General features: G+C 38.6%; 2 protein-coding genes across 11 annotated transcripts; one reads left to right on the top strand and one right to left on the bottom strand.

Annotated features, from left to right (window-relative positions):
* The first annotated feature begins 448 nt into the window (after positions 1-448).
* On the top strand, positions 449-9,760 carry LOC105280415 (fatty-acid amide hydrolase 2-B). Of its 4 annotated transcripts, none has more exons than XM_026967993.1 (9): positions 449-665; positions 6,243-6,449; positions 6,775-6,978; positions 7,133-7,338; positions 7,541-7,683; positions 7,770-7,948; positions 8,103-8,492; positions 8,601-8,783; positions 8,889-9,756. In XM_026967993.1, exons 1-9 carry the CDS (start codon positions 597-599, stop codon positions 8,985-8,987), a joined length of 1,680 nt encoding a protein of 559 aa, XP_026823794.1. In that variant the 5' UTR covers positions 449-596; the 3' UTR covers positions 8,988-9,756. The 4 variants fall into 4 exon arrangements, with proteins under 4 accessions (XP_026823794.1, XP_026823861.1, XP_026823850.1 ...); XM_026968060.1 differs by lacking the exon at positions 449-665 and adding an exon at positions 711-1,610 and having other exon boundaries at positions 8,889-9,760; XM_026968049.1 differs by lacking the exon at positions 449-665 and adding an exon at positions 2,910-3,188 and having other exon boundaries at positions 8,889-9,760.
* Positions 9,761-11,619: 1,859 nt separating this feature from the next.
* On the bottom strand, positions 11,620-22,410 carry LOC105280417 (clavesin-2). 7 transcript variants are annotated; one of them, XM_026970696.1, is made up of 9 exons: positions 21,460-22,410; positions 19,358-19,675; positions 19,217-19,253; positions 17,547-18,201; positions 14,311-14,493; positions 13,818-14,022; positions 13,291-13,414; positions 12,650-12,862; positions 11,620-12,501 (listed from the first exon to the last, which is right to left on the bottom strand). In XM_026970696.1, exons 5-9 carry the CDS (start codon positions 14,468-14,470, stop codon positions 11,803-11,805), a joined length of 1,401 nt encoding a protein of 466 aa, XP_026826497.1. In that variant the 5' UTR covers positions 14,471-14,493; positions 17,547-18,201; positions 19,217-19,253; positions 19,358-19,675; positions 21,460-22,410; the 3' UTR covers positions 11,620-11,802. The 7 variants fall into 7 exon arrangements, with proteins under 7 accessions (XP_026826497.1, XP_026826499.1, XP_026826502.1 ...); XM_026970698.1 differs by having other exon boundaries at positions 17,547-19,253; positions 21,460-21,866; positions 21,941-22,410; XM_026970701.1 differs by having other exon boundaries at positions 17,547-19,253; positions 21,460-21,811; positions 21,941-22,410.
* Positions 22,411-23,076: the final 666 nt, after the last annotated feature.

Below are 23,076 nucleotides of genomic sequence, written 5' to 3'. Positions count from 1 at the left end.
TTCAACGCACGCGCACGCATAAAACATTTGAAGAATATAAAATTCTAAGATTTGTATCAAAGATATCGTGAAAGCAATTGCTTGATTAGATCGCCGAGCAATTCTTTGTCGCAAAGTCATTTCCGAACTCTCGTGCGTTATTTATGCGTTATTTATGAACCCTTATCTTTATCGTCTGCAAAAACAAAATAAAAAAATCCTCGAGATTGTAGTAACCTGCGTGTCATCGTATTACGCACGAAGCGTCACAAAGAAATTACTGTTGCTCCGCAAATTATGCGGGTCGCAAATTTAGAAAGCGAGACACACACGCTTGCAATTGCTTTCTCCGTAAAGTTTCTCTACCCGAGGTTTCGATAAATCGCGACTTACTGCCGCAGCACGTAAAATTGATTCAGAACATTATGCTTTGACTGGCTTGGCCCTCGGGCTTTCGCTCACGACGCACGAGAGACCCCGTAGCGACGTTCTTGTTGACACAAGAGCGGAGCAATAACAAAATTACACGGTGGTTTAAACACTCTTTGTGGAATGATTAGGCGGCAAATAGCTGCAGACGACGTTCGGTCTGTCGCGGCAACCGAGAGTGGACTCAAATGTGCGACCTCCCTCACGGATGCTGCTGCCTTCAGAGCACTTTTAGTGGAAATACGATATTACCCGAGGTATTCCATAACGTTGTATTATTGTATCTTGTGTACTTTAATGGAACTCGAATGAACGGCTTTATGACTGAAATAAGAGGAGATTTGGTGGATCTATCGTGGAGAGTATTTTTACTATTTATTTTTACTATCTTATTCAGCGGCCGTTTCTTGACCGTGCAAGAAGTTATTTGCAGCGGAACCAGTTTTTCAGTTGAACTTACTGATCTTGACATGTTAATATTCTACGTCACAGTAATTTGCATTTAAAATGTTAATTATGCAATGACAAGAAAAACAGGTTATAATGAAGGAAAGAACGTTTCAAGAAGAAAATATTTTGTTTTCTTGCTACCAATAACAAGAAACATGCGTGGAACACATCTAAATTTACGCGCGCACGCGTATTTATAAGGTTTGCGAATTAATTTGGTGCTTTTTTGGAAGAAATTCAGCTTTTCTTTACTTCCTTTTTTTAAAGAAGAGATTTCTCAGCGGCCCGGAAAATGTTAGAAAATCATGGCCAATTTTCGACGATTGACATGTTTATTCTTTTATAATAAAGCTCGATTTCTTAAAAAAAAACACCGTTAATTTGCATAATTTATTGCAAGCTAATAAATTACGCAAACTTGTTTTTTCTATTCTACAACATAAAATGATGAATGAAAATGAAAATGATATTTCTCATTATACATATATGTATGTACATCGTTGTCAAAAGGCGCGCGCGTGGGAATACTTGCGACCTTGTATTAAACAATCTTATCGTTATCTATCAATGAGTGTACGCGTGCGAGAGATGGTATTGTTGGAAATCGATATTCCCGTTTCCAGTTTCACCCTGAAGTATCCGCAGCGTATCTGCACGTACAAAGCGATTCACACGAAACAAATGTAACGCAGCGAACTTTGCATTCGCGCGTTTCTCGATTCGAGAGCTGTTCAACCCCGAGACCGTAAAAGGTACGAGAAAATATTTCTTTTTCGCCATTATCATAAATAAACGCTGACATCATTTTCGCACGGTCACACCAACGAGATCTCGACTCACCAAAATAGTGCGTATATTTCGATCCTCGTTACAATTACGTATATAATATTCAAATTAAGTGTCTCGGCTGTTTTGTCCAGCGGATCGACCATCTATATATGCACTCAGTTGTCAAGGCAGACGATAATACCGATTAACATGTCCAAAATGCAAGAGCACAAATATCGCGATACTTTACATTCCTACAAACACACGCGTACGCCCTGCCGGAGGACTCGAGAATCTCGAAAATTGCGAAAATCAACGATCGCGCGGCATGACATAAGCACGTTCGAAGTCGAAACCGAAACGCGAGGTTGCATTAGGTTAGGATGTTCCATCCGACTGCCCGTCTCGCAGCCAGCTTCATGCTAGTGCCGCGTGGCAAGGCCGTATCCTTGAATTCGTGAAATTTATATTGGAGACGTGAGACGTTTCCATAATTCTCTTGAAAAAATTGTTCGTGCGCACGCCTGATACGGAAACAGAGATAATGCTGTAAACAGACGATTAAAATGAAGAAAGGCATTTATTAAAGGACGTGACAACAGAAATTAAATGTACAGTATTATAAGATATACTGCAGAGTATAAATAAGTTTAATGCGTCAAAAGTCCAAACTGAATAAAATACGCCATTATAAAGATAAATGACGAATCGAGTTAAGAAAATGTTAAAAGAGCGCGCAAAAAGGAAGACAAAATATTGATACGCGATAAAAAGATAATGATTATACTCTATCAATTTCATATCAAGAACTATAAAATTAATTATTAACGGACAATTGGCGACAAAATGTAATTTATAGTGCACATGCGCAGGGAGAGATTTACAAGAATAAAATATTTCTCACAATATAATTATAAAAATCATAACGATCTTTAGCTATCTTTTAGTACTGCCCACCGTTGTCCAGAAAGTCGTCCGTAATAATAAATAATTGCAACAGATCTGTCATAGAAATCCAAGATCATGGATTCTGGAGGCGTTCTGTACGCGTGCACCGTTACATATCTCGTAACGAAATCAAGTGGCGGGTTCGGCGAGTTCAAGGTCGTCCCTGGCGTTAACCTCGCAAGTCGCGTCGCGCGCAGACTCGTTACGGCCGACTCGCGACGCTTCGGAGCGGTTCGGGACGCTCCGAAGTCGCCTGAATGAATCGCGACGAACCGCGCGGCATATACGGCGAACGAACACGGTGGGCGCTTTCTTCGTCCCGGTGCCGGCAAACTGCGCGTCGCGCACTCGACGAAGCGAGCCACAGTCGCAGTCGACGTTCGGTGCTCGACGGTGCTCGGAAGGTCGGTGCTCGCGCCAGGTGCGGACGACGAGAGCCGAACGGGGGAAAACGCTACGCGACGCCGTGCCGTCGATGACTCGCCGCTTAAATCGCCCGCTCATCGCTGGACCGTCAGCCGTCGCCGATCCGCCAGGACGAGGATAAACGCCGTTCCTCTACCGGCGTTCTTCGCCGACGCGACCCGCCAGATCCCGCGCGAGTGCTCCCGCAGGTCGGTGCTTCCGCGACGCTCTCGCGGGAATCGCGCACGGGCGCGGCGGCGTCATAAATATTTGGGCACGAGCGAGATCGAATCGCGGGCGCGTATGACAACGTCAGCATAGGTAATGAGTCATCAGTCGGCGATACCCGAGTCGAGATGGTGGTCTCGTCGGTATCGCGGATGCCACGCGAGTTATAAGTAACACCGTTACCCGAGCAAGGATTCCGTTGTTCGGGTCAGCTCAGGGGTATTTTTTAAACGGCTGCGACAGAGAAGCGCGGAGCAGGTAAACGACGCATCGCTGTATGCGTGACACTCCTTCCGTTTCCGATTCAGTTGCGAGACTCGCGTTGGATGTCACACGAGACATCCGACCGGAGCAAACGTCAGAGCAGTCGACATATGGCCGTAAACCGCACGGTCCTTCCGCCCGGCAGAATTTCCGCGATCGATCAGATTTCCGCGCCGATGATTTTCAAGGATCGGTCGAGAGTTCGAGAAATCGGCGCTTTGTTCCGATCGGTGCACGTCTATACATGCGATGCGCTTCTTTGTGTCGTCGTGTTATATCGTTGTGATGCGCTCTGCTCTTCCCACTTTCCGGACAGCTCAGCCTTGATTCGACGGTCTTAATTAATTCTGGCCAATTATTGATTCGCTGCCCTTGTTGGATTATTATAATTCTACTCGTGTGCTAAAGGCGAAGGAAATAACTAGAGGAAAGTCCCCGATTATGAGATACCATATCGATTTTGCCGAATGTAAGGAAATCTATAGGCAGAATTTTAAAATGTAATACGTTATCTTGAAGAGAATTTAATAAGCTTTAGGTTGGTAAAATGAAAAATCTAATTTAAATATTATTTTTTCCGAAAATTAAAAAAATTTTGAAAAAAGAGCTTTACGCAGGATCGAGAAAGTGTGCTCCTAATATAAGATACCTCGAGAAATCGGTGTTAAAAGTGCAAAATACATCAGTATTGCAATTAAAAAACCTTTATTAGATAGTTTTATAAAAATACTGCTGCCACAGCCTTCGCTAAATCTTCACGATTCCACTGTCGACGCTTCCTCGTATCTCTAACCTCCATAGTCAGATTCTATAAAAATTAAATACACAAAACTTCGTAATATAAATTCGTATTAACTTTTCTCTAACCTTAAGTAGTATTTTCTTTCTTTTTATTACACTACATAATCTTCATATTCGAGCAATAATTATCTCAAATTAAGAGTACCCTGAATATCTCATTATACGAGCCACACGCCTAGCGGTTCCGCGATCATGAAATCTAACCTCTACAATTAAGCAATTCAACAAATTGCGTATTTTCCTGTTACTATGATTCTACTCTATCATTGCATATTGAATTTATTGCAAACCATTTCCTTATTATATAATAAACAAGGTTTAAAGACTTACCTCAAGTTCCTTTGACATGTTCACAATTTCACAAATCTTTTCTTGCAAAGGCTAAACGCAATAACGAACAATGAATTTTTCACTAAATACATTTTACACCAAGAGTAATAAGTTCATGGTGGAACTAACAAATGGTGCTCACTAGTTTAGCAGAAACCCCATTATCTCATATTAGGAGCATATCTCATAATAGGGGATTCTCCTCTATTGTTATTATATAATCGATTTTTAATGGCCAATTGTATTAAGAAGAATTATGGGCGCCATGGAATTTTAAATGTATTTTAAATTAGATAATTACTAAAACTGCGTGAGCAAGTTGCACCTTTATAAAAGCGGAATTTTTTCTTGTCAGCGTCATTAGATTAATTGGGATTAGAAGTGTTTGCGCTGATGTTGCATTAAAGATTCAACTGCAAAAACACTTGGCTGGCCTGTTAATTTTGTTATTTGCTGTCCGATCTCGAGCACATATTGTTCCGCCAGCCTTGACACGTAATTTCGCGATTACATCATTAGCGGTTGTCCAGCGGGATGAGCATGTAAGCGTGTATCATTCGAGAATGCTCGGTCTGGCTGGGAATACTAATGCGATTTCCGCGCAGCGACAGCGAGATTTGCATTTTCACTTACCTATTAATGGCTCATGAACATTCTGATTAGATTATTATTACGAAGGCACGATCATGAAGTGCTGTACCATTTCATGCGTTGTATCATTGATCACATTCACGCATTTCCAGCGTCATTCATGAGCTTCGATTTGTTTTTATATCTCGAGTCAGAAATTTAATTTTTCCATACATTTTACCTCTCTGTAGTGTAGATATTATTTTAAGAAAATGTATCTTTAAAATCTTTTCTGGTCGCTTTATCAATAGATACAAGCGTGAATTTAAAATTTAGAATTTGTAAAATATTTTTCATATCTTTTTTTTCCTTTTATCATATTTTTATGCACAAAACAATACTTTTAATTTTAATCTTCTTCATTCCACTGTTTTTATTGTATTTATATTGTATTAATATTTATTGCTTTTCATCTATATGTATATAGATGCATGCGATATTATGTAACATGGTGTTATGCGTGAATATGATATTATTGATGATAAAAACTAGCATGCGTGCCAGGTTTTACATCATATTGCGATAGGTTATCGCGAGCATGTTCACCTATAGAGCCATAAGATAATCTCCGCGGCTACAGCGTTCAAGGAATGCAAATTAAACATAATATCCATCACGTGAATAAATTGCGATAACTCGTAATTTCAAATTATAATTTTATCATGAAGTGAGCGTTACAGAAATATATATAACTTCTGTTTTATAATTTGTTTTCTGATTTTATATATGTATGTGTCTGCATACAGCAAAACATTTATTACACATACAACATTAGATTTGTTACGATATCTCATTTTATTGAATATATTAAGCAATTAGTTAATTCCTAACATAAAGTTTTTGCATTTGAATTTTGCAAGGAATATCCGCGCGGACTTTCCAGTCAGCTCAGTATATTTGAATAAATTATGCAGTTTTATAAAAAAGTTTACTTAGTGTAATGTATGCATAATGATAAACACATAAATGCAACGAAATGATTGAAAAATGCAAATTTTTTTAACAAACAGATGTCGGTCGAAGAACAAACACGAAAGAACAAAATGCGGACTCGACAAATTCTGGGTGTGATTCATCGCCTTGTAGAAGTAATCGCTAGAGGGATATTGTTGTTAATTGCATACATCAGAGGACCAGCACACTCTCAACCACCCATCAAGGATTTAACGCTTCTGCACAGTGCAACCACTTTAGCATTAAAAATTCGAAACAGACAAGTAGGTATTTTATTCTCAAACTCTGCCCGCAAAGCTTCGATTGAGATTTGATTTTGTGATTTTTTTGCTTTAAATTAACGTGTCGAAATAAAGTTTTATTTGCACATCATGTAATTAACGGCCTTACAATACGTTTAGTTTAAACGTAGTAAAGTTCTTTCTGGACTATAAAGGAAATTGGACTTGCTTCGTAACAATAAAAAAATAAACAATAAAAAATAAAATGTCTTAATATAGAGATTAAGCAGTATATTAACAACTTATACACTACATACGCTTATATGTATGCCGGATGAGTGATCACGTAACTGCTTATTATTCACAGTTAACTTCGGAGGATGTGGTATCTTCGTACATAGAAAGAATAAAAGAGGTTCAACCCTTGCTCAACTGTACAGTTGCTGACCTCTTCGAGGAAGCTCTGAAGGAGGCGAGAAAATGCGACGACTTATTGAAATCTCAGGACGCACCATCTGTCGAAGTTTTGGCGAAGGAGAAACCATTGTTTGGCGTGCCGTTTACCACCAAGGTAGCTATTTTAATCAGACTTTTTTTTAATTCATCAACAACAACGATAAATTAGATGATAATTCCTGCTGTGTTATTTTGCAATGACGTAATCTTCCAGTCGTTACGAAGATAAAGTGAAGGAACAAAAAATATGATTAATCATTACGTTACAGGACTGCATCGGTGTTGCAAACATGCAACAAACGGCTGGCCTGTATGTACGTAAGAATTGCGTCGCCGAGAGAGATGCAGAAGCGATAAAACTAATGAGGTCAGCTGGAGCCATACCTCTGGCGTTGACAAATGTCTCAGAATTGGCAATGTGGTGGGAAAGCAGTAATTGCCTATTCGGCACCACGAAGAACCCCTACAATAATAGGTAAAGCATGTTACTTCATCATCATCATCATCAATGCAGACATGTTACGTCATAATCACACAAATATTTTTATCGAATATTCAATTATTCCCAGCTATCGGAATATAAAAAACGAACTATAAATTAAATTTTTATTATTTTAGCACTTTTCTAAAGTTTAATCCTAGATTTTAATAAAAAATATTTTGTTATCCACCTTCAGGCATATCGTAGGCGGTTCTTCGGGTGGTGAAGGCTGCATACTGGCAGCAGCTGGATCGCCGCTTGGAATTGGTTCAGATATCGGCGGGTCTATTCGCATGCCCGCGTTCTTTAATGGGATATTTGGTCATAAGCCAAGTAAAGGTAAGAAACATTGAGAGCTCGACTAATCCTTGTATTTTTTTATTACCGATGTATCGCAAAAATGTTATGGTATATTCTTACTGCAGGAATCGTTTCAAATGATGGGCAGTATCCTAGCGCGCACAGCGATGACCAAGATCAGCTACTCGCTATTGGACCAATGTGCAGATACGCGCAAGATTTGCCGGTAACTCTTAAGATCCTCACGAATAAGACTTCCGATTTACTCAAGTTGGATCAGAAAGTGGACATGTCACGGATCAAGGCAAGTTGTCAGAAGCAGTTTGAACAACATTCATTTAATTTCTAATTTAATCTAACGTTATTCCGTACGCATATGCTTTTGCGGCAGAAAACAGAATTTAATAATTTATAGTCACGTAATAAGCTTCAAGCATTCTGTTTCTATACGAATCTAGATCTATTATATGGAAGACGATGGCGGTCAGCACCTAGTTTCGCCGGTGGATCCGGAGATAAAGAACGCCATGAAGAGAGTGCTGAATTATTTCGAGAAGGCGCATAAAGTTAAAGCCACGAAGTTAAACGTGAAGAAATTAAAAAAGAGCCTTGGCCTCTGGTTGGCAAACATGACTTGCAAAGATGATAAGGATTTTTCGTACGAGCTCACCAATCGGCAGGGTCGCCTCAATATCTGGTTGGAATTCATTAAATGGATGTTGTTTATGAGCAATCACACACTGGTCGCTCTTATCACTGCCGCGTTCGAGAAATTTGGCATGAAGCACGGAAGCGAGCAGCATGTTCGACTCATGCAACAAAGCAAGGATCTCTTCCAGGAATTTAAGGTTCGGTCTTTTATTTAATATGAAAGAAAAGTTATTAAATTATAAAAAGAAATATGTGTATTATCGTTGTTGACGAATTTTTACACTTTCTGTTTCTGTTTCCTTCAGGATATTTTGGGAGAAGATGGCATATTCTTGTATCCGACACATCCAACCGCGGCGCCAATGCATCACGAGCCAATGTTTAAACCGTTCAACTTTTCTTACACCGCAATCATTAACGTATTGGGTCTACCAGCTACGGCGTGTCCGTTAGGTTTAAATAAACAAGGACTTCCTATAGGTCTGCAGGTGTGTACTGATATATATAGTATATATATATATATATATATATATATATATATATATTCTATTTCTTTAAAATTTTAAAATAATATACGCTTTAATTTCGTGCAGGTTGTGGCGGGACTCTATCAAGATCACCTGACACTTGCCGTCGCGGAAGAATTGGAGCGGGGTTTCGGAGGCTGGGTACCTCCGCCAATAGTAGCTTAACATCGGTACTGTCGTAGACAATAATTTAATGAGTGAATGACATACATATGAAGCCTCATCTTACCGAACCCTGCCATCTTCGTCTTATGAAGTATTCTACCATTTATATCGAAGATCTTTTCATATACACACGAACACTCACGCGCGTTATCGGGGTAAAGTACAAACTTATATAACATTATATATATAATATGCATTTATAATATAAAATACATATAATTTTATAAGACACACTTGATATTCCCGTATGCCTCACAGTACGTTTACGTGCAATTACGTTATTGCATTTCTCCAGTCTCGAGAAAAAAAAATATTCGTATTGCAATATTTAAACGAGCAATCTTTCTCAATCTCTGTGACCAATAATTCATTCAGAACTCTTTGAGATAATATTACTTATTAATGTTGCGACTTATATATTTATATTAATATGTCGATTGTACTGAAATACAGATTGTTTGATTGAAAAAACCGTGCATTTTAGGGTGCATGTTCTTGCATAAATAACTGGAAATTTCGATCCTCAAAACGAGGTAGTAGATGTGGGAAAAATATTTGTATATAAGGACAATATCTAGTTATGTTGAATTACAGTATTTGTATACCTCGTACGTAGACTTCTATGTAGAATTTTCTATTTTCATACGAGACGTGAAATCAGATGGTAATAGGGTGCTTCTGGTAATTACGATAAGACATTCGACGTTATTTAAAAAAAACCTGTATTGATGTTGAGAATTTATACATATATATATATTTTATCTACCAAGAAATAAATTTTTTTATTACATTATTTCATCACAATTATATCCAAGTATCTTTACAATATAAATATCCTTACATCCGGTATTCTCCTTTTTCTAGTATATTACTAGAAAACATTAAACACACATTATATCAACATGGATTATTATGCATGTTTTTCCATAATAATCTAAATTAACATGTTTTTACAAATTAGTAAAATAATTTAGATCGAGTTGAAATAATAAAAAATAAAAATTATCGCATTTAATAAGTACGTACAACGTTACATCACATTGTCAAAATTATGATATATTTAAACGTAACATATTTCAAATTGTATTTTATTGTAAAATTGTCAAAATTTTATGAATCGTTTTAATTTATTGATTTTAATAAATAGTCTATTATACATGGAGTAACATTACAAAATATAAGTACGGAAGAAGTTCACCAAATAAAATGCACAATTAATGGAAGAGCAAATTTCAATATTTGAATTATATAATGCTCATGTCAGGTATGAGTAGAAGAAATTAAATTTCAACTTTCTCATTCTGAATCACTAAGAGAAAGTTAAGTAACATGGAAAACTATCCGAGAATAGTTCCAATGAGCTTGTATTTGTATATGACTATACGTTATTCACAAAATAGCTCGTCTTTACTTTCAAGTACAATTCGGAAAGTATTCAGCCAATATTCTTTCTGTGACATACTTCCTGTATTAAAGTATAGAATCATCGTATAGGGACTGAAATAACAGACTTAATTTCTCTATCATAGCCGCCCTGAATATCAATTAAATAATTTTAGCGAAAACTGTTTTAGCGAAAAAGTCATTATGATTTGTAAAGCAGGTACCAACATTTAACAACTGTTACAATTATGCTAAACATTTCTAGCGGAAGGATCGTAACAAATGAAAAGTTAAATGTGTTGCCTTTCTAATAAGCTCTAGTCCAATTGCATATTTTTCCCATATAAATATAAAAACAGAATTCTTCTGCGTGTTCAAAATTAATATAAATAAAATAAATTTTATACAATATTTCAAGATAATATATAAAAATGTCGACTTCATCTAATCTACTGAGCGGAGATCTACGATCAGAAAAGCACCTTACCAGATTTACAGATCTAGAAAGTAGCCCATTAAAAATCGTTATATATACAGGGTGTCCCGGGTTTTAACCGACAAACTGCGAGAGCATATTCTACTAGTGGAAATAAGAAAAAATTCTTATATCGAGTTTGCTTAGAAATGCTTTATTACAAAGTTATAAACCAATATTGAAAAGAAATATGAGATAAGTAACAACGGAACATAGTGTAGAATTTGGAAGGTCGAAGATATTTATGTTATGTGTATTCACATGTATTCATGTTCACTATGTTGAAACGATTCAGTATGATTGTTACTTTCACAACAGTAGCCGTTAGATTTCAATCGTCGTGTCAACTAGCAATTACTATCAGAATGCCAAAAGTGTTTTCAAATGAGGAATACACCGATATTCATTTCGTGTACGGATTCTGTGACGGAAATGCACGAGCTGCCGTACGAGAGTATCAACGTAGATTTCCTAACAGGAGAGTACCAGATAGATTTAAAGCAACGAATTACTAATTCAGTTACTGAGATGCAACAAAATTTTCAGGAATGTCGTACTGTAACAAATTCTGTACTACGTCGATGTCTAGCTTGTATCGATGTGCAAGGACAACATTTTGAAATGCGTCACTAAATCATTGCGTAGATAATTTTTATTTTTGTGGAAAAATCCGTTGTTACTTATCTCATATTTCTTTTCAATATTGGTTTATAACTTTGTAATAAAGCAATTCTAAGCAAACTCGATATAAGAATTTTTTCTTATTTCCACTAGTAGAATATGCTCCCGCAGTTTGTCGGTTAAAACCCGGGACACCCTGTATATATATATATAAAATTACAATATTTCGAGACTGTTCGAGTCGCCATTCGAAGATTCACGGCTTGTAAAAAAGTTCCTACAGCAAGAGGAGACGGGTTTCTGTCAATAAGTTACCTAAGTCTACAGAGATCAGCGTTACGTTATGAGATTCGTTTCCTCGGACGGCGCTTCACCGTTGATGCCGGCGATCAGAGCGTTCCCTTCCAATCTATTGTCCAGTGAGTTGTCCTTGCTGCTTTCGCTGCCCGATCTGCTGGGAATGATCTCGAATTCGCTCGAGTTCGCCTCCACGTCGAGAAACGTCAAGTCGTCGCTGCTCCTTTTGAGCTGATGATCCGTTCTGTCGTCGGAGCGGTGCGTTGCGTCTACGTTTTCGTTATTGTCTCGCTCAATGTGTACGAATCGTTCATTGTCGTTGGCAACTTCTGTCGTTTTTTCCCGATTGTTCGATCGCTTACTAATTACGTTCAGTTCTACGTCCGCTCGTATCGTTTTTCCAGAATGACACTTCGCGGGATTACTGCCGGCATTATTCAAGGATGTTTTGTCCAAGTCTGTCAAGACGTTCGATCCATCGTTTGTCTTCGATTGGTCCTGAAGGTTGGCTGGTTCTTGCACGCGCGCGTTCGCATCGACATTCTGCTGCTGCTCCTTTCCTTTTTTGGCAGCAGCGGTGGCGGCGGCGATCTCGGCTTCTTTCATCGCCGCGTGGATGACCGGCTCGGCCCATAATCCCGGGTTGAAGGCTGGTCCTGTTCCACCGAGCTCCGCTGGCAGAATGTCCGTCGGCAAATACTCGTGGAGAGTGCTGAGATTATTGCCGTGCAGGTAAATCTATAAAGAAAATAAAATGATAATTTTTTATGCTTAACAATTAACGATAATTTATAGCCTCTAATTAGACATAAAAGTAAAAATATTTATTTTACTTTTATATTTTTCAGATTAATAAAGAGCAATTGTTGTACATTGGATATCTCACCTTGTTTCGCGTCTTCTCATCCAGAAACGGCTTCACCAGGGCTAGGGTTGCCTGGACGTATAACGGCGCCGAGAGGAAGTGTATCGCCTTGAATCGAGCAGGAAATCGCCCACGTAAAGCAGTTATTAGGTTTCGCAGAGCCGCTGCGCCTAGTGCACCGCCCTGACGTAATGAGAATCCGCTCCAGTCCACCACAGCGACGAAACCGGATTGCTGAAAAAAGGAGCATGAGTCGTCGTTAAACGTCCAAGCGGTGTGTAATAATTCCACTTTGGGAGCAGACGTAAAGTCTACGCTAGACACAAATCTAGCTGAATGAAATAGCATTAACTGTTGCTGCAAATTCAAGCAAGTGTACTAAAAATATATTTTTATTACCGAGCTCTTTTTGAAGAGGATTCAACATGTTTATACGTATATTTAATTTTATAGAACACGTTCTTATATTTTTAAGCTTGATGTTTTACGATTGCTATGCGCACAAAGACAATATCTATTTTACATAAATTACCCAACAATTACGAATGTAACGGAAATCTTTTGTTTAGACAGTTATAGAAAAATAACGAGTGAATAATAATTATTTTTGTAGAATTCACATATGAAACAATGATTCGATTACGAGATGATAAGTGTTGCACCTGATTTCGTGGATCTTGAATAAGTATTTCCAGTACTAAGAAGATAGCGCGTTGAACGGACAATGCAGGTACGGCTATGGGATCCCACTGCGATGCTAAAATAACCAGCACGCATCTGCCTTTCCTACATCGAGATTCATAAATAAAATAAAAAATAATGTAAAATTATAAGAGAACTGAATAGTGCTTATATTAGAAATAGATCACATCTGCTTTCTCCGAGTCATTAAAATTAAGTTATTACGAACGGACTGACATATCAGCATTTTATCTCGAATATTAGATAAAGTAATAATAAAACATAAGCATAAGAGCGTGCACGGTTGTAAGTTCGATACAAATTATACTAATACGGTAGCAATTATCTGTAGAATGAAGCTTCGTTAATCGCACACATGTGTTTTCCGGCACACATACGTACAATAACAACGGAAACACTAAGAATAAATGTAGCGGCTATCACGGTAGGTTGCTCATGGGCGTTAATCCGCGGACACTTCCTCATTGCAACAGATGAACATCTTTACCTGTCTCGCGCGGGCAGGACGCCCGGTATGCCCGCTCGAAGCGCACGTTGCAAAGCAGGATCTCGAGCGGTGAGATTGCCAAAGATGTCCTGGCGATGCGTTATTTGCGCCTGATAGGCACCTATCAGGGCTGCCGCTTGTTCAGTACGGTACTTCCGGGCCAGCAGGAAGCGCGTAATATATTCGTCCGTGCAATGCTTCAGGTCTAGGAATAACAAATCGGTCATTGTAATGCCACTCGTGAGTACCCCCGACCGGAAACGATTCAAACGCCGATATTCCGGGAAGGGACATGCGGTACACGTAGGACATTCTAATAATTCTTCCACAGACGATCGTTAATAATCGACTCTTCGTTAGATTGCCTTTTTGATATATGAATTATTAATTTTTATACGTGTATGTTTTTCATATATTGTGAAACTTTGTGAATACATTTAATTTTTTTTAATATTTCTTTTATATAAATTCTTTAAATAAATTTGTATCTTACCCACATCCGGCATTTCCCGAAGTATCGCCCTGACAGTTTTGATGGCCAGCTTTTTGTCACGCTTGTCGAATCTATGCTCTTCCTCGTAGATGCTACGCGCCAGAGCGGAGCTGGTGTGACCCCGCGTGGAGTCCCACATGTATTCACAGTACTCGGACATCTTTTTGAATACGTGTAACTGATCTGAAACATTGGTAAATAAATAAGGTAAATAAATGTAAATAAATAAATATATCTTTAATTTTAAGATAAATTTTAATTTATAAGGTAAATAAATGTATCTTTTCCACATTTTTAGCACCCAGGCAGCACACATTGGTTTCAAAACCGTTTCATAAACGTTTTGCCGTAACGTTTCATAACCATTTTATTGAAACGTTTATTTAGGAGAAAAATGTCCAACGAAAAAACGTTTCTTTTTCGGCAAAAAAACGTTTCAGAAACCATCAGAAAAATATTTATCAATTCTATATATCAGTGCCTCAAAGATAGACGAGAGTTAAGTCACATTGTTGTAAAAAAACTAGATTTTTATATTTTATGAATTACTCTCTAAATTTCGTGTAGTGGAATCTCACTCTTTTGAAATATCACTTCAAGTAATAGTGATCTCAAAGTTTCAAAAGAAAAGAAGAAGAAAAGAGTATTTGGATCGGTTTTCCGGATGGTTGTTTATAAGGTGATAACACAAATGTTACTTGCGAGAACGTCACGTCTGGCCTGGCCATCTATCGGTCGCTTGGTGAATCAGAGGTGGGAATCACACACACTTGTGTTGATTTTTGTCTCTTGTTCCATAATCGAGTGCATTGAAACGTATGATGTAAAAATAATTAATACTCGCAAAGTAGAGATTACTATTTTTTCTATATTAATTATTTAATTTCAAATCAATTTAATAAAACACATTTTTCGTTTCCGTGGAAAGGTGAAAAATACGTTTTTAAAATTGAGGTCTAAAAACGGTTTCTATTTAAACCGTTTCTTAAATGGTACTTTATGTTTCTTAGACATTAGATACGTCTAAGAAACATATATTAGGCTAACATGCGCTGCCTGGGATGCATCATGAACGCTTTTCATTAAAAAAATTGGTAATGATTGCAAGACAGTCATAAATGTAACGCTCGGAATATAGTGCATCGCGCAATACATAGTTGTTAACTGGAACAACTGGACCGGATCTGAGGAGCCAATACTAGGCAAAGACCACAATAACTAACGGTCCGAAAGATAAACCGCGTGATAATAATGAGGCTCTCGCAGAGAAAAATGTACATTCATTTCTTCCAAGTGAACTCGTGATGCTCAGCACATTGCCCGAAGAGTGATTCATAGGGAACCTTGTACATTACGGCTTCGTGTGAGCGTTCTTTCGACCGGTTCAGATAATTATCTCGCGAAAGTTTCGCGCGACCTTGTAACGGGCGAGCGATCGATATGCAGTCCCGTACACTTTCCAAGTGTAACTTATCGGCACAATGGAATCGATTGTCTTGAAAAATGCTGAACAAGAGTCATATTTTTGCTGATGGATCCAATCCGCTCATTTTCAGAAACCGAGCTAGAAATTTTTACATTTTTCCGAAGAGATCAAAAGTGTCAATTCCGAAGCGTTTGACTTGGTAGATATTATCTAGGGCTGTTTGATTCGGGTCGTTATTAACAGCGCTGGAGGTAAATCGCTATTGTTCTCAAGGTGTACCGTGAATATTGATGAATGAAACCGAAGATGTTGATCGAGTTCCTGCGGACGACTCAGAGCCGGTTTCAGAAACGGTACTTACGCGCTTTATAAATTAAAAAATATATATCGACATACGTAAGTTGTTCGTCGCACATTTAACGCAATCTTTCTATTTGCAGCATAGTTCTTCAATGAACAGTCCTTTCGAATGCGAGTATCACGCAAAAACAGAATCGTCATACTAAATTGCAAACATTGAGAACGACATCGAAGAAGTTGCCTTCGATTACCAGGAATCCAGTGGGAATGAACTCCAGTTAAACGAGAGTGCTCGTAATGCGTTCGAGTCGCTTCGCGGATTACATCAGATTTATTCTCGTCTCGCGGTACAGTTTGTCGAGCCGATAGTGACCGCCTCGCCGTCAGAGACAGCATAAACCGACATGCGTCAGTGCACCTATTACAATCCCAGAGATCCCCGATCTAATTACAACGGCTACATGCATGAAAATTATGTAAGGACGAAGGGGATGGAGCTGCGGCTTTCGGAGAACGCAAGTAAGACGGTGGGATGAAAGGGACCCAGTAAGCAAAATGTGTGCAATCTGCCAGCAGATTGGCAACAGATTACTGCAGAAGTCGATAGCAAATTGGCATCCGTTATGTCCGCGTTAGGATAGTGATCTGCCAGCAGAGCCTGCTAACGGACTCTGACGACAGATTGACGGCGGAAACCGAGCAGGATCTGCTTTTGGCCGTTCATATTTACGATATAGTAAAGCATGTGTTTACTTTTAACGCACTATAAATTGTTAAAAGAACGCATTTGTTTGTTTGTTAAATTAAAGTACATCTGGCTTGATGTGTCTTTCTGACAGTTCGTTGCATAATCTCTCTCTTATTGTTAATTTATTCTAATCTGAAGTCCGAATCTTGCTTTCGAACTTCAGATTGCTCGTGGCGCGCGTGAACTACATGGACGTTGTCCATGGGAGCCTCTGTGCCGCGAGTGCAAAAATTTTCAGAAAAATTAATATTATCATGCCAAGGCGCGTATATTAACTTATAGAACTGTTAGGCTAAATCTTAACATCGAGTAAGAACTCGACGCGTGCACCGCATAGCGGTGCGGAGCGAAGACACATATCCATAGCCGTGTAAATTTGAATACTGTCAAAAGCTGCAGATCCTGTTCGGTTTCTGCTGCCAATCTGCCGTTAGATTCCGCGCGCGCAGATCTTGCTCGGTTTCTGCCGCCAATCTGCCGTTAGATTCCGCGTGCGCAAATCTTGCTCGGTTTCTGTCGACAATCCGACTTCGAGCCATGTTTGCAGATTCTGCTCGGTTTCCGCCGCCAATCTGTTCTTAGATTTTGCGAGCAAGCTCTGTTACATTTCTGGCACCAATTTGTCGAATTAATCGTTAATAACAACTTCTGTATCAAATTGTTGTCTTTTGGCTGGCAATAGTTGATAGCAGATAGTTAGCATCATCTGCTTTCGGCAGACTTGGCTATCTGGGGATACTACGCGGGGTACACCATACTTACGGTGTACACGAGATGAGCCTTATGTAGTCCCGGGGAGAGGAGGAGAGGGCAGTAGATCCTCGTGGCTGATTCTCCGTCGGATTCTCCCGATCGGGGCTAATCGTTGGAGGAAAATCGCGAGGCAAGATGCACCTGCGCGTTCGAGCGAACTGCACGCAATGAAGAGTCACCTGGACGCTCCTCGCCGCCGATCCGTTCGAAAGTGTCAGTGTTGGGAAACAGCAGGGCAAGGGGAACTACCCGCGAGAGAGGAAAAAGAAACGGAGAGAGCTTGCCAAGGGGTCTTGGGCTAGAGAGAGAGAGAGAGAGACCGCAGAAGAGAGAGGAGAGCGAAGCCGGTTACTGGACTCGCTGACTCACCGCTTCGTGTTCTCCTTTGCACGCGCGCTATTGTGATCTCGTCTGTCCGAAAAACTATCCGCGGTCCACCACGCGAGATATCTCAAGATCGTCCGCAGGCCGCCGACGGCGGAGGCAGTTATCGACGAACGTGTCCCGAGTGTATCGTCTAGACGATGCAAGGCATTTACATGCATTTCGCACTTGAATACATAAATGATCGCGATGCCCGCAGATCTATATTTGCAAATTTGGAATTCTGCAGTAACTGTATAAAGCTTCTTGATTGCTTTTTTACTAAGTCTTGTGCACCTTGCTGGAATATTTGAAGGAACAATAATCATGAGACTTTCGAAAAATGAGAATTATAAAGAATATGTTTCAATATCCAATTTTTGTGCAGCATTATATAAATAATAAATATAAATGATATTCCTAATATTCCGATATCTTTTTGAGTCATGTAAATAATTTTAATAAATTTTTGGCTCAAATTGGAGCATTTTGCATCGCATGTGTATCCGGGTAGAATATTTATACTCCGAGTTTGTCACACGAGTATAACATATTATTATTAACAGTCTGTGACCGATCTACAGACGCGTAGAAAATTGCCAGATGTCCATCATCCGGCCTTTTTATCGCTGAACAATGGCGACGCGGGCGCGGAAGCATCGTGCCTCGCTCTAGAAACGCAAAACCTTGGTGCGGTTTTTTGCAAGTGTGTGCGATTTGCGCATTCCTTTTTAAGCTGGCCATAAGCGCGAGGCGACGCGCACAAAGAGCGATCGCAAAATAGATGACGCTAAAATACCGCGTGAAGTAAATGTTTGTAAACCTATATCCGTATCGTTATCGCAACACAAATCAAGTGCACTTTAATCCTTTGCGTTTCGCAAATACTTAAACGGTCTGCTATAATCTATGTCACTACTATGACACATTTATAAATATGCATGCAAGAACAGATAGCGACTGTTACGCAATTAATTTTTTTTTAAACATAAACTTTTTTCATTTCGGAGTTGAATTAGAATTTAGAAATAGCAAACGCAAACCTAATAGTTTAGGATGTAAACACAATAATGTGCGTGCAAAATTACTGAATAATTTATCGCGAAAAATAAAACGATACCGCATTCCGCATACTAATTGTTATTAATTGTTACAATAGCGATTGTGCTTTTCATATTGCCTTTCAGAAATATACTCGTGCCATCGGTATCTACCTCGAATACATATGATACACGTGATACGTACACAAATACGCGTGACTCAAGTTAAATTATACGAGTCATAAATTATAAAATTGATTGCATTGACGACATTACGGTCGATTCTGCTCGCGTATATTTGTTTGTATGTTACCTGTAAAAATAAAATAGGAATTAAAATTCATATATTAGCATAAAATTACATAAAAATATACATATACTGCAAGTATGTATAGAATTATATGTAAAATGACATACTTTGATCCCTCAATCCTAACCGGAGCTTGAGCAAGCCATTAAGTATGATACTTCGAGACTAGACGTGAGATAGAAATGAGTACAACGATCTAATTGACGATTCCGATCAGATGATTCACTAACGCGTAAGCCGCAAAAGACTGCAAAAGAAACGCGCTCGTAGCTCTCAGAAAGCGTTACGGAGCGCGCGATTCCGGGTTTCTCCAACGTAATTTCGTGTGAGCGATCGTAAACATCTTTTTTTCTCTTGCAGGTACGGAAATCTAACTTTACCCACGAGGCGTTCTTCTATTCGCTTTTGCGCGGCGATTTCTTCGGCTGCAACAGCACACGTACACGTACATACATAATGTGTCCAAGGAAATTGCGTAACGTGACAGTAGAAACAAAACAATTCAGCGACAAGGAATTATACGTTTCCATTATTCGCGCAAGAAAAACGTGACGTAACACAACAGTCAGTCTCACAGTCAGTCGTAAGAAGTCGAGTAATCGTCTCAGCTTAACGTGCACTTATTAATGACTGCGGTGAGTAACAATTGTTAATGTCTGTATTAATAACTTATAGGCCGGGCTAGATTATTCGTAATTCGCGATTCGCACTAATTCGCTAGCCGAGCGGTTTTTTGACGAAACTCGAAGGACGCGAATCATTACGAATCAATTATTATGAATCATGTGAGAATCGCGAATAGTGTGGAAGGTTTACAATTTTCCCGAATGTCCAATAAATCTCTATAACCCATACAGCACAGAAGCTTGCACCAACATTGCAGCAACGTTGCAACGTTGCAAATTGCAATGCAGCAGTACAAAGACATTGCAGAGATATATATCCGCAAAATGCCAGCACACTTGCAGCAACATGACATTAATATTTCGGAAACATTGCACAATCAAAATTTTTAATTAATTAATATTAATAATTCATTTTATTAAAACATTGGAGTCTTCCTATCCTAACGAGATTCGTCCAAATCTATTCGACCAATGATGTGTGATGACCAGAATCTGAGCTCGGTAATATGCGTATGCGGTGTTTGTCTCTTTCGACTATCTAAAGAACATGGTGGTTGTACGACGCGAGCATCATTCTAAAAGAAAGTAGTTACGTAAAAGAAAAAGGTAAGTACTTTTTTATAATATTATGTCTCATTATAGCACTTGTGTGCTGTTAAAATCTTGTATCTATTAATTATAATAGAGAATCTCTATTTGCCTATCTCACGGTTTATATCACTATAACTTCAAAATTATGGAAATTCATTAGAAAACTGCATATTAATAGTTGTAATATTTTTAATAACTTTTTCTGTTATAGAAGCTGTTCGTGAAATACACAATCATGCCACTGATGCAGAAATTGCTGAATGCATTTCCAAGTGGCTTGCTCAAGCTCCGGTTAGGATTGAGGGATCAAAGTATGTCATTTTACATATAATTCTATACATACTTGCAGTATATGTATATTTTTATGTAATTTTATGCTAATATATGAATTTTAATTCCTATTTTATTTTTACAGGTAACATAAAAACAAAAACGAAGAAGATTCAATTATTTAATTAAAGGAAAAATATTTTAACATAATTAAAGGAAAAATAATATCTCAAGAAGAGGATTTTTAAGTTTTTTTTATAAAGAACAGTTACTTTTTTATAACAAAAATAGAGAAAATGTTTATTTCATTTTTTATTACTGTTATATTACATATAATTGTCTATTTATGTTAATAAATAAAAATATTGAAGTTATATAAATAAAAATGTTTAAAGTATATAATAATGAATAATTATAATTATTGCAAATTCATTACATTGCAATATTATTATGACGTTTCGTTGCAATGTTCCGAAAAGCGGACATTTTCACGTTCCTGCAATCCCATAGCAATGCTGCAGAAACATTTCGCAGTGAATTTGCAATGTCGCTACGTTGCGGTGGAAGATTCCTGCAGTATATATGCAATCTTTGCGTGCTGTATGGGAAATCACGAATCGTGAATCACGAATCGCGCGTAGTCTGGCGCTAGCTTAAGACAATCTTAAATATAAAATCCGACATGACCGGCCATAAAAGGTCTTTCAAATCGCGCAGCTCACCTCAGTGATGTCGCAAGTAGTATCCCACACGCATCGAATGCGTTAGGGAAATGTTGCAAAAATTGCAAAATCAAAAACGTGTAGCGACTTTCGGCGCATTACAAAGCCGCACCTTTCTTTGCGCATGAGCGGATTCGTCATCCTATAGGAACTGCAAATAGCTTGTGACCTCCGTTAAGTAAGCGCCGATAAAACGGCGATATTGCTGACGAACTGGCGATAGAGGAGGCCGGCACCGATCGATTTTTGCGTCGGTTTGTGTCGTATAAATTACTATTTCGCCACGTATACTGTCACGGTGTGTTTGTTCCATGGACAAATCAAATTCTCATGCACGCGGTAACTATGCGCGCTTTAAAAGAAAACACCAAAAGGGAAGAAAATCTTTCTCTAGCGACACATTCTAGCTACATAAATTTATTATTGCGGTCTGAAATAAATAAGTGATGAAAATAAATAAGATAAAGTATTGTAGCCTTACGTTTCCGCCAGTGAGGATTTCTTTCGCGGATGATTCACAGATTTCAGAGGATCCGTCCACGCAGTACAACAAACAGAATGTCTTATGACACTCTTTGCATATTTTTTTACAAAAAATGACTAAGCAGAAATTTATACGAGTGCATTCAATGCCGCTTGCGTGATGATTAATATCTGGCTCTGCCACTTGACGAAGTCAGGATCGCGAATTGAATAAAAAATTTGCCGTAAAGTCATGGAGAGATTCCTCTTGCTTTTTTACATCACGTCGTATAGTTGCGGGTAATTATATTATAGTTTTCAACAGTCCCGAACTAACGATGTGCACAGCCGTGACGACGAACCGAAGATCCAGTTACCGGCGCATTGCGTTTGCGGATTAGCGCGCGCGCGCGCGTACACTCGTCGGACGAGGAAACGTCGCGCGAAACGTCCGGCGCGAAACTGCCGATTCGAAATATGGCGAGTGGCGGCGCGGGCAGTGGAAAGAGAACGTGACGCTCCGCGCCGCTCGATGAATACGATGATGCGACCGTAGAATGACCGTGCGCTCAGTGCCGTAACTATAGAAGTAAGTGAGGCGAAGCAGCCAGCCCAGCGAACACGGTCATATAACAATGATATTGCCATAATATAACAGAATGTAACACGCGATATAACATGTTCGTTACATGTAACGTATATGTTAGTTGTAATTTCCCACCAAACGAAATTGCAGTAATAGAACAATAATATAACGTGTTACTAAAATGTTATTTAAATGTTATATAAATGGAATATATATTATTTGTTCTTTCTTCCTCTCTCTACAACTACAGGTGCACGTTTAATTTACTTTCCTAAACGTTATGTCCAAGTTCGTACTTTCCTCTTATTTGTTATTCGTTCAAAAACGTACCCCTTCATCGTAGAAATGGACTTACGATGCAAGTTGCGCCCTGCCGTGATCACCGTTCCTATATATATTTTGTATTATATTTTGCATGCGAGAAACGAAGCCATCTACCGACAACTCGACATCTGAATGTTAAAAATGATATATAACATAGACAGAATATGCAAATATTACAGTTATATAATATCGCATATTTCAGTTATATTACTGTTATATTATTACAACCAATGTATAACAGAGCA

The sequence above is a fragment of the Ooceraea biroi genome, chromosome 1 (assembly GCF_003672135.1).
Source record: "Ooceraea biroi isolate clonal line C1 chromosome 1, Obir_v5.4, whole genome shotgun sequence".
Classification (NCBI taxonomy): Eukaryota; Metazoa; Arthropoda; class Insecta; order Hymenoptera; family Formicidae; genus Ooceraea; species Ooceraea biroi.
The sequence above is the reverse complement of the archived record's forward strand: the minus strand, read 5'-3'. Positions and strand labels throughout refer to the sequence as shown.